The sequence below is a fragment of the Bombus affinis genome, chromosome 4 (genome assembly GCF_024516045.1).
Source record: "Bombus affinis isolate iyBomAffi1 chromosome 4, iyBomAffi1.2, whole genome shotgun sequence".
Lineage (NCBI taxonomy): Eukaryota > Metazoa > Arthropoda > Insecta > Hymenoptera > Apidae > Bombus > Bombus affinis.
Genome location: NC_066347.1, coordinates 12,525,803 through 12,537,043, shown reverse-complemented (window position 1 = coordinate 12,537,043; position 11,241 = coordinate 12,525,803). Strand labels below are relative to the sequence as shown.

At 31.5% G+C, this 11,241-nt stretch overlaps 3 protein-coding genes across 7 annotated transcripts; 2 read left to right on the top strand and 1 right to left on the bottom strand.

The window, feature by feature from the left end:
• Positions 1-143: 143 nt before the first annotated feature.
• Positions 144-10,241, bottom strand: LOC126915121 (eukaryotic translation initiation factor 3 subunit M). Of its 3 annotated transcripts, none has more exons than XM_050719542.1 (7): positions 10,185-10,241; positions 1,872-2,051; positions 1,685-1,779; positions 1,382-1,600; positions 1,034-1,302; positions 816-959; positions 144-496 (listed from the first exon to the last, which is right to left on the bottom strand). In XM_050719542.1, the coding sequence occupies exons 1-7, from the start codon at positions 10,224-10,226 to the stop codon at positions 273-275; spliced, it is 1,173 nt and encodes a 390-aa protein (XP_050575499.1). In that variant the 5' UTR covers positions 10,227-10,241; the 3' UTR covers positions 144-272. The 3 variants fall into 3 exon arrangements, with proteins under 3 accessions (XP_050575499.1, XP_050575498.1, XP_050575500.1); XM_050719541.1 differs by lacking the exon at positions 10,185-10,241 and adding an exon at positions 2,272-2,463; XM_050719543.1 differs by lacking the exon at positions 10,185-10,241 and adding an exon at positions 2,272-2,400 and having other exon boundaries at positions 1,872-2,065.
• LOC126915099 (serine/threonine-protein kinase RIO2) lies at positions 2,650-5,023 on the top strand. Of its 2 annotated transcripts, XM_050719497.1 has the most exons (6): positions 2,657-2,843; positions 3,152-3,293; positions 3,428-3,806; positions 3,886-4,170; positions 4,265-4,593; positions 4,684-5,023. In XM_050719497.1, the coding sequence occupies exons 1-6, from the start codon at positions 2,778-2,780 to the stop codon at positions 4,932-4,934; spliced, it is 1,452 nt and encodes a 483-aa protein (XP_050575454.1). In that variant the 5' UTR covers positions 2,657-2,777; the 3' UTR covers positions 4,935-5,023. The 2 variants fall into 2 exon arrangements, with proteins under 2 accessions (XP_050575453.1, XP_050575454.1); XM_050719496.1 differs by having other exon boundaries at positions 2,650-2,843; positions 4,265-5,023.
• Positions 7,142-11,179, top strand: LOC126915122 (sorbitol dehydrogenase-like). 2 transcript variants are annotated; one of them, XM_050719545.1, is made up of 8 exons: positions 7,142-7,309; positions 8,026-8,059; positions 8,162-8,322; positions 8,602-8,765; positions 8,915-9,099; positions 9,230-9,408; positions 9,640-9,761; positions 10,357-11,179. In XM_050719545.1, the coding sequence occupies exons 1-8, from the start codon at positions 7,256-7,258 to the stop codon at positions 10,508-10,510; spliced, it is 1,053 nt and encodes a 350-aa protein (XP_050575502.1). In that variant the 5' UTR covers positions 7,142-7,255; the 3' UTR covers positions 10,511-11,179. The 2 variants fall into 2 exon arrangements, with proteins under 2 accessions (XP_050575502.1, XP_050575501.1); XM_050719544.1 differs by having other exon boundaries at positions 9,209-9,408.
• The last annotated feature ends 62 nt before the right edge of the window (positions 11,180-11,241 follow it).

Below are 11,241 nucleotides of genomic sequence, written 5' to 3'. Positions count from 1 at the left end.
TGTTTTTATGGTTTTCTAATTAAAAACTAAGATGATGTAAGTATATTGTACAATTTTAAATAAACTGGTAAGATTGAAGTCCTATAAATAATTTTTTGTCATCAGATTTTTAATTATGTAAGTAATTTAATTGTGAACATAACACTGTACCACGTGACGTATATATTTATTCAAGTAAGGTTGGAAATTAATTAAGAAATTAATTAAACTTGATTTCCAATCAATATTTGTATGCACAAATTTTAAATTACATATACACAAGTTAAATATCATCAATGGGTAATAGAAGTTTTGTTTTTCCCAGCAAGTTCCATTTGTGCAGCAGCTACAGATTTCATACCCTCTTGTACAGCAGTTAAATTTGCTTTCCAGGCTGCGAGTAAATCGCGTAGTTGCATCCACTGTTGTTTGCCAAATGTTCTATGCATGGTACTTGAAATGAGAACTTTGCGAAAAGCTTGATCCATACGAGCTCTAACAAGTTTCGTTTTCAATACTGAAACATAAAAAAATGGATATTTTATATTCTTTTATATGCTCCATAAATATAAATAACACCACACCAGTTTAATACATAATATAAGTGTTGAATACTTCGATAACTTAATAAAAATTTAATTTCACTAAGCCAGTACTGATTCGTTAATATACCCTGTATACATTGCCTCTACTTTATAAAAAAAATATAGAGGTTGATTCTATTTATGCAGGGTAATCATACATTTTTTGTATGAAAAAAATATTTTTATAATTGCACATATATATATTCCAATTACATTGGAAGCCTTAGTAATATAATTAATTGAATAATTTACCATCAATAATAAAACTTTCTACTTCATCTTCATTAATTTGTAATTCTTCCTGAATTGTATCAAATGACATCTCAGGGTTTGTTTCTGCTAGTTGCATAAATGTTAGTAGTCTCATTTTTTTCATGTTTTGCTCATGATTTAATCCTAATAAAAAAATATATGATTTATATTCTCAATAAATTCGTATTTTTTATATCTTTTATCAGATGCTTACATACCAAGTTGATGTTCTACAAATTCCTTATGATGTTGATAAAAATCTAAGTATGCAGGTAACTTGTCTTGTACAAAGACAAGAAGTAAATCATGAATGAGTTCCCCTTCCAAGAATCTTACAGGTTTTAATGCTAACAATGGGTCAAGCAGGAATGTATTTGGATCTGCCAATGCAGCTAAAATGCAACGTTGCGCATCTTCTCTAGCTGCAGAAGCATTTTCTGCTGTATAAGTACCTAAAAGTTCTACCATAACAGCAGCAGCTTGTTCTCTATTACAGTAATAATAAAGTTTCATGAAATATATTGCATCGTTAAATATAATGTATCATGTAATAAAATTTTATTTACCCCTGTTTGCAACTTAAAAGTACTTCATGAAGTAACCGAAGTAATTTCTGCATTTGTTCATTCGATGGTGGAAGTGATGCAAACTGTTGCTTTAATTGATCTATTCCACCATACACAGCTTTTACTTGATCCACATTGCGAGCAATTTGAACTAAGTGATAATAGACATGATATCTCATTGGAGAGTCATCAGGAAGAGATTGAAATAATAACCACAATCTGAGAAAATATAAAAAAATTAGTTAAATATAAAAAAATATATATAAAAAAATTAGTAATATTACTGATACTCATGTAACTTACGCTTTTAAACATACTAAACCAAGTTTATATCCAGGAGCTTTTGTTAATTTCTCACAAAATGCTAATATTAAATTTTCTGCACGTTCAGTGGGGATCTAAACCAAAATACATGAAATTAATTTAAAGATACTAAACTGTTTAAACATATGTTAACTTATTATAGTTTAAAAATATATAAAATATTTACCACAATCATAATAGATACAATGTCATTTAAGACTGTTTCTATTTCGCTTTCATTTCCTTCCTTGAAGCAAGCTTCACAAACACCAATAATTTTATGTAAATCATCTTCTATTCCTTTAGGAGATTTTTCTTCACTTATTTCAGCTCCCAAATTCTTAAAATATATTCTTAGCTCTTGCGCCTAAATATAAAACACTAATTACAAATATATTTAATTTATTAAGATTTGTTTTAGAGTCCATTCTGTCAGAATATATAAAATGAAACAATAATGAGAAGCTATAGAAAACTGAATATAACCTATACTTTTCATTTAAGAGTGATAGTAAGGTCGCTATTTGAATTTTACATAAATTTTTCTTCGACTTTTAGATATTTAATATATCTTCATCATCAATTACCTGATCTTCTAAGGGTAATTCCATAAAAATCGGAGGAACCTGCATCTTACCGAATATTACCACGTTTTCTCAATCGCAATCACGACAAAATCAAACACAATCTATCAGAAAATTACTAGTTAGTCAAAGCTTGTTGTTTTCCTCATAATGGCCAACTATATAACAGAAAGTTTCTTAGATCCTTTACATATGTTAGAGACGGAATTTAGTTGTCTCTCGCACGAGTTATAACCGCGATCATAGTCTCCCAGTACAAGTGCTGCACCAAGCGGTCAAGTGCTGCAAGTTACGAATCTATTCTGTTTGGTTCCATCAGGTTTCACCCTAGCATATACAAGAATCTATAAACTTTCTATTAGTATTTGATACGAATGAGGTTCTGTACTTTGTCGCCACTCATCGGTAGTCCATGCTATTAATCAATGTCCCCATCTACCGTATATCCTGTTCAGTATTTGCAAACGTTAATAAGATAAAATATTAAAGTGGAATAACCTGAGATAAACATGGGGAAATTAAACGTGACGATTTTACGATATTTAACAAAAGATGATTTTCGTGTTTTAACAGCGGTAAATATATGTTATCAATTGCCTATAATTAAGTTAAGCACAATTGAGGGTTATATTCAAAATTTCGGGATTTTTATCTTTTAATGTACAATATGTATTAAAAGATGAGGAAATAATTGTTTAAAGGGATTCTCGAATCGAATCATGTGTCATTATTTGTACAATGTGTGTAATTTGTGCTAGAAAATTATGTTTTCCTATTTATTGTTATTTTTAAAATGAAAAATAGTACTAAATTTATTAAACGTCAAGGTTAAGTAATACTATTAAATTTTATTAAACAGCTTTTTTGATATTTTTTATTACAGATTGAAATGGGAATGAAGAATCATGAACTTGTTCCTGCATCACTGGCTGCGCAAATAGCAAATTTGCGTTATGGTGGTGTACATAAATTGTTGAAGGAACTATGCAAACATAGACTTCTCAGTTATGAACGTGGGAAACAATGTTAGTTCATTTTGTAGATCATTTAATTAATACAATATAATATAACATAAATTTTGATAAAAATTTAATTTAAGGGAACTGCAGAACAGAGATAATATGTGTTTGTATATAAAATATTTTCTTTGCCTTTTTAGATGATGGTTATCGTTTGACAAATGCAGGCTATGACTATTTAGCTCTAAAAGTTTTGGCACAAAGAGGTATTATTGCTTCTTTTGGTAATCAAATTGGAGTAGGAAAAGAATCTAATATCTATATAGTTGCTAATGAGGATAGAAATCCAATGTGTCTAAAACTGCATCGATTGGGAAGGACTTGTTTTAGAAATATCAAAGGTAAGAGAGATTATCATCAACATAGAAAATCGGCATCGTGGTTATATCTATCAAGAATATCAGCAACAAGAGAATATGCATATATGAAAGCACTTTTCGATAGAGGATTTCCAGTACCTAAACCAATTGATTTCAATAGACATTGCGTTATTATGGAGCTGGTTGAAGGTGGACCTCTGTAAGTAAAATTATTATTATTAGTAACTTTTATATCATGTTATTTTGGACACAGTGTGTATAAGACAGTTTTGTTTTAGATGTGGTGTATACAAACTGGATGACGTTGAATCGTTGTATGACGAACTAATGAATTTGATTGTAAAACTGGGAAATCACGGAGTTATTCATGGAGATTTCAATGAATTTAATATCATGATGACAAATAGTGGAAAACCCATTCTTATTGATTTTCCACAAATGATTTCTACCGAGCATGTGGATGCTGAAACTTATTTTGAAAGAGACGTAAACTGTGTTCGTGATTTTTTTAAAAGACGTTTCGCTTACGAAAGTGAGTTGTACCCGACGTTTCAAGATATTTCGTAAGTTACGATAAAAGTGCAAAAACAAACGTTAAATACAATATCAACGATAAAAGCTTTGCAGTTTAAATTATATAAATGGAACTATCTTTAGGAGAGAAGATTGTATTGATGTTGAAATTAAGGCCAGCGGTATTACAAAACAAATGGAAAAGGATCTTTTGAGGGAGATGGGGATGGTCGAAGTTGAAGATGAAGAAATCGAGGAGGATTGTAACGATGATATGGATGAAGAAAATAGAAGTATGAATAACAGTGAAATTAATTATTTACAACTTCAAGTCGAGAACTCGGTCAAAAATGAATTTACGTGTACATCAAAGAAAACATCCGAAGACTCAGAAGCAAATGAGAAGAAAGACTCAACTGTTTTATCCGTAGAAGATCGTATTTTAGAAGAAGGTATTAAAAAGATCGATATAGGTGAGTCAGTGGGAAACCTAATAGGCAAAAGGTCATATGATTTAAATGTAAAGCACAACAAAGAAATAACCAATTCGTTTCTTTTTACAGAAACATGCAATCCAGAAGATGATGATGTAGAAAAATTTAATGATTTGGAAAGTATGTACAGTAGTACCACAGCTGCAACGATCGCCCCTGAACTTATTAAGAAAAAGGTGAAAATAGCTTTACAAAAACGTGAAAAGAGGGAGCAATCCAGAAGAATTCTCGTGAAAGGAGAGGCAAATGCGATAACTAGAGTTAGGAGGGAGAATAGGGATACGATTAAACAATCAACAGGGATATGGGGGTGGGAATAAAAATGATACACTTTTGCTACTTATTGTAGATGATCTATTTATAAATAAAAAACAACAAAAGTAAAAAATAAAACGAAGCTAACAAATAATATATTTTTATTAATAAAGCTTCGATCATTTCTATATTATACTTATTTCCCTAAAAGAATTTATTTAGATATAGCATAACGCTTTTAAATATCTAAGTATCCACTTCACTATCGAAAAAGATTAGCACTATTTTCTATTTTAAGTAACTGGCAAGATGAAGATAATAAAAGAAAATGAAATTAACATGAGAATGATTGAAATTCAAATCATGGTCCTAGTATATGCCACTGTGTATTTATTAAATGTGACACGTTTTAATTCTTCGACATATTGTTTCTTACATAACATTCGACATAGCAGAGGATACATCTGTATGATTCTTTGCACTATTTGCACAGACTCTCTCTCTCTCTCTCTCCCTCTCTCTCTCCCTCTCTCTCTCTCTCTCTCTATCTATCTATCTATCTATCTATCTATCTATCTATCTATCTTCCTTCTCTCTCTTTTTCTCTTTCCCTTCACCCTGATTACATAAGTGTTAAATGTAAAGTGATGCTTAAACCTCTTAATAATCATCTATAAATATATAATTGGTTTACCAACAGAATATATTTGGAAGAGATTCGAATATCAATTGTCGTTAGAGATACATTCAAATATAGACGTTCATATATATTTAAAATAAGTTAATAACGATTTACGAAAGAAAGGTAATTAAGAGAAGAGATTGCAAAATGATTAATCTAATATATTATGTGACTTGATGATTGAATCTATGTTTCCGTCGCAATTTTCGGTAGTGCATAATACAAACAAACATTAAATATTTATACAAGTAAGTTAATTTTATTTATCCATAAGGGTGCAATATGATTACAGGCTATAGATATTAACATCTTTATCAGATGTCACGAGAATTTTCGGTACTTTTTAGTCATATAGTAACGAGAGGATTAGGAAGAAACAGATCATTTTAAGAAGAAATGTAGCATTTCGTATGTAGTATGAAATTTGCATTAGGCAGATAAGATAGTTTGAAATTAGATACGAAGGTCAAAAGTTGCTTACATTTCAGTAAACATTAATTTTGTTTATATTCGGAAGTTACAACTGTTCGTTTACATTGGTGTTAACATATTTTACCTGTATGTATGTATATACGTATGTACATTGGGACATGTTTGATGATTAGAACAGTTAATTTTTGCGATTGTCCCTATAAAGTAAATTTTCGCGTCTAGTTTCTACGGTATAGAAATGTCGTATTTCCTCAAGAAATAATTTCCAATTTTAATTTTCGATCGTTAGATTCATATATACACGCATATAGAGCGAGTCAATAAGAAGTACTACTTAAAATACCTCGTTACCTAGTGGCCTTATCGAAAAACGTCATAAACGAATCGTTGAGTTTAACGTATTAAAGACAAGAAAAGGCTCGAAGTATTATTCTTGCATTTACGTTATCTTTATCTTTCGTGCGTTGAGTTTGATAGATTAAAATTAAAATATCTGGTTTTTCGGTATAAGTAAGTTAATGCTTCTTTACAGAGTATGTTCATGTATACGGTGTCTATAAAAAACTCAAGGCTAACTTGATATCTTAGGAAATATAAGATATAGAAAAATACAATTGCATCATTAGGTTGCATCAATAGGTAACGAGTTATTTTAGATAGTACATACTTTTTATTGATTCAATCTGTATATATAAAATGAACATTCTAAAAAGTATTTTTTGGGGGAAAATTATATATTGTTCAATTATTTAATACATACATGTCTATCGTAACTATTATGTCTATTATAACGAACATCTTAAAATTTCAATTTTTCAACCTTTGAATAATATATTTACTATAAATGTATTATTTTGCAATGGATCAGCGATCTTGAGCTTTGAACCGAATCGACGGAGATTGATTGGAGGTTTCGCTCCAAGGGTCGTTTGATTCGAGAAGAAATGTTTTGAACAGACCTGAATATTTTACAAAAATCTTGCAGAGTGACAGAAACGGAAAGAATATTTGTGCGAAAATGCGAACAAAACAAAAGTAGTTTATCGAGAAAGTTCGTCGAGCACATCGATATTTTTTAGAAGAGTAAAACGATTCCACAGGGTACGAATGATAAGGTTGCTTGTTGTGATGATCGCGACAGCTAGACTGCTCATATATAAGCCACGCACGCTCTTCTCTTCTAGTTTGAGTGTCATTCTAGTGCTCTTCGCGGAATCTATTTTAGTATAAATCGTGTTCGTCGATTGCTGTAACGACTTCTGCTTTTTTATCATGGCCAAAGACAACCTCACAGCTATCCTCTATGGTATCAACGATATAAGACTGGTCAGTATTACAAATTTAGTAATAAATTATACAAATATCTCATACATGTATGTATACCTATGTACCTAATATGAGATGAATATCCTAAATATGAAATATTCAGTTGTGATCATTTTCTCGCGAATAATCGCGATTTATTTACCCGAACGCGTAATCGGACGATTATAGAAATGTTTTAATATCTTTTACGTTACCCCAAATACGTAATAATATGTAAAATAGCTCAGCCGCGCATCGTAGTTTATCTCGATTTCGTTAAAGTGCTTTCTGTTATTACTTGAAACGGTTACTACCGTTAATACAATTAACATATGGAATGGTCAACGAATAGAGACGAGACAAATCGCCTGTGCACGTACAAGGACAAACTTCGCTATTTTCGTCATTATTCCTTCGTTATTTGCGATTATACGCGGGGTCAATCTATTTCATGTTACGTGCACACAGAATGCGCTCGCTAAAGGCTAGCGCATTGCTATTCTAACGTTATATCGTTTCTATTTCCAAACGAAATCTTATTGTATCTAAAATCGAATACACCCGTTATTCTTTCATTCCTATTTATCGTTTTGTTTATTGTTACGTTATAAAAGTAATTTAAAAAGTTTTAGAAAATTATGCTTAATGAAATTTTAAAGTCGAACCAATCTTACGAACCATAAATGCTACTCTTCTATACGATTGATAGCTACAGTTCTTATCTGTTTCCATTATAGGAACAAACTCCGATCGAGGAACCCGACCAAAATGGTAAGAGCTTTTTCATTTTATTAAACGAAAGTACAGCAAGGTATAGTAGAAGAAAAGCGAATGTTTTTTTTATGCTTTTTTCGATCATTTTCTCTCCTTTAGAGGTACTTTTGCAAATGGGTTGCGTTGGAATTTGTGGTTCCGATGTTCATTATTTGGTAAATGGTAGAATAGGTGACTTTGTGGTGCGGGAACCTATGATAATAGGTCACGAATCTTCTGGAGTGGTTGTCAAACTTGGAAAAAATGTAAAAAATTTGAAGGTACGTGAGAACGAATAACGAATGTTATTCTAACTATTGAAATAGTTTTTTTAAGATAATAGTAAAAAAAGAAAACAGATAGTTTGGTCTCATTTATGTATGTGTCATTCAGTCGTTAAGTTACGTATACTCTATACGCATGTATGTAGGTATATGTATACATAGTAGGTAAAAGGATAAACAAATCGAAGAATTGTCTATTGCAACTTGTATTTTAACGAAATTCGATTAAATATCATTCTTCTACACCGATCGATGTTTAATAAATATCTAACTTAGGTCGGTGATCGAGTAGCCATTGAACCCGGGGTATCCTGTAGAATGTGCAAATTTTGTAAAGGAGGACGTTACAATTTATGCAAAGAGATGGTATTTTGCGCTACTCCTCCGGTACATGGTAGTTTAAGACGTTTTTACAAGCACGCTGCCGATTTTTGTTTCAAGTAAGTATACGTAAATACATTTTTATACCTTTATCATCCTATAAGGATGTACAAATTTTTATATTTAATTGGATATACATATATACGATTTAAATATTTTTAAATGATATTTGACCTGTAATAGTTGAAATTGTCCGGTTACGTTACAGATTACCAGACAATGTGACGTTAGCGGAAGGAGCACTACTGGAGCCTTTATCAGTCGGTGTACACGCTTGTAAGCGCGCGCACATCGGTATCGGTTCGAAAGTTTTGATTTTAGGAGCCGGACCGATCGGTTTATTATCGTTATTGGTAGCGAAAGCTATGGGAGCTAGTAAAGTCGTTATTATGGGTATGCTTTTTCTCTATCGTACGATCAATTGAGAGTCAAGGGTTTTCATATATATATATACATAAATATACGTAAATATAAAACGTTTGCAATTTACAATTTACGATAGTTACGGAACGATGTGCTTTAGATCTTTCACAAAATCGGTTAGATCTTGCAAAGAAACTTGGTGCTGATGCAATATTATTAACGACAAGGGAGGATAGTGAGTCAAAAACTGCGGAGAAAATTATCCAGCTCTTGGGTGAAGAACCTGACGCGACGATCGACGCGTGTGGGGCACAGTCTATGATTCGATTGGCGATTCTCGTAAGTCTTCCACTTTTTGTCCATACGCGCATCTTTTCTTTCTTATCGACTGATTTTTCAATAAGAATCACTGTCGATATAATCAATTAGACGCAACAGTAATATCAATTAATCGAATAAATATACAACACGTAGAGAAATATAGCGAAATGAAATATATGTATAATAGACGCGCCTATACACTTATCGTGCATCACATGCAAGTTAAGCGTACATGCCGTGGATTTTTAGGTGACCAAATCGGGTGGAGTGGCGGTTTTAGTAGGAATGGGAGCACCGGAGGTGCAAATTCCGTTGATGAACGCACTTGTAAGAGAAGTTGACATTAGAGGTGTATTCCGATATGCAAACGAGTAAGTACAAATATTTTTCATTTTTTGCCGATAATAGCGTACTCGCTATTGCAGCTGTTGATACACCCACATGTTACATATCGATTGCCGATGAGTTTTTAGTTTCTACGGACGAGCGTAATTAAACTTAAATAACTTATCATTATCGTCATTGGATGAATAAAGAAATGACAAAATTCTACCATATAATGATATTCTCGCTAAAAAAAAGAAAAACATATAAGCGTATAAAGCAAGGAATTAAACTGTGTAATCTCCTTGATGTTAGTCATAGCTTGGTTGACTGTTTCTTTGTACTAATTGGGTTCTACATTGAAACGAAGAATGAAATGAATTAAAATTTGTTCAACATGTTATAAGTTACGCGTATCTTTCTATCGAATCGAGTATAGTGTATCGTATCAATGCAAATATTTTGCTTACCTCTGTGAATGGCGTTGATCTTGATTCCACGATATTTAACATATTTATATACACGTGTATCGTTAAATGTATATATATATATATGCTAGTATATATATATACGCAATGTTAACGTTCATGTGGTGTTAACAGCAGCATTTTGAAAGATGATGTTTTTCGTTCCGTTTTTTAGTTATGGCGATGCGCTGGATCTCTTGACTTCTAAAAAAATTGACGTGAAACCACTGATAACTCATAATTATAAGTTAGAGGAAACCGTTCAAGCTTTTGAAACTTCCAAATCCGGACAAGATAATGTCGTTAAGGTTATGATACATTGTAACTAGGAAAGTAAATGACGAACCAAAGGGAATTATTTTTTAACACCACAAGCTGCAATAAATGTGAAACATGCGCGCAAGAAATTGAAAAATAGATGATATTATTAATATTAAGGCAGTAGTAAGTCTTTTATACGGAATTGTTATCGGTCACAATAGGATTATTGACAAAACGTAAATGAAATGTATGCTTTCTGAATTTCCGAAGCTAATGATAATTAGTATTCGCTAATTGTTCGTATTTAGTTACGCTCTGTATATACATGTATGTAGGTACATTTTTTAATTAAATGACATATGTACACATATATAATCATATACGTTATGCTAAAGCGGTATTACGTTGTACGCGGCTGACACGCGTAGACACGAATATTCCTTCCTCATCGATGTATTCTAAGTATTTTAACATTTGACGATCGATGTATCTATATGATAGAAAATCATCGTTATTTTTATTACAATTATCATCGTTTAAATGTCTGCTTATTAGTATTTTTGTTATCGTTATTAAAATACTAGTACCGTAGATGTAGCAATTGACAAAAATTGGAATTTTTATGTTTAAAATCAATCATACGATCGTTTGTTTCGTTCGATTCAAATGTATCTATATGTGATTAACATTTTATTGTAAATCTAAATATATCGCAAATAAAGTTTTCGGAATACGTCTATATGCCTAATATAGCGTAATATACGCGCAAACAGGTAAACATTTTCGTAAATAGTTGAAA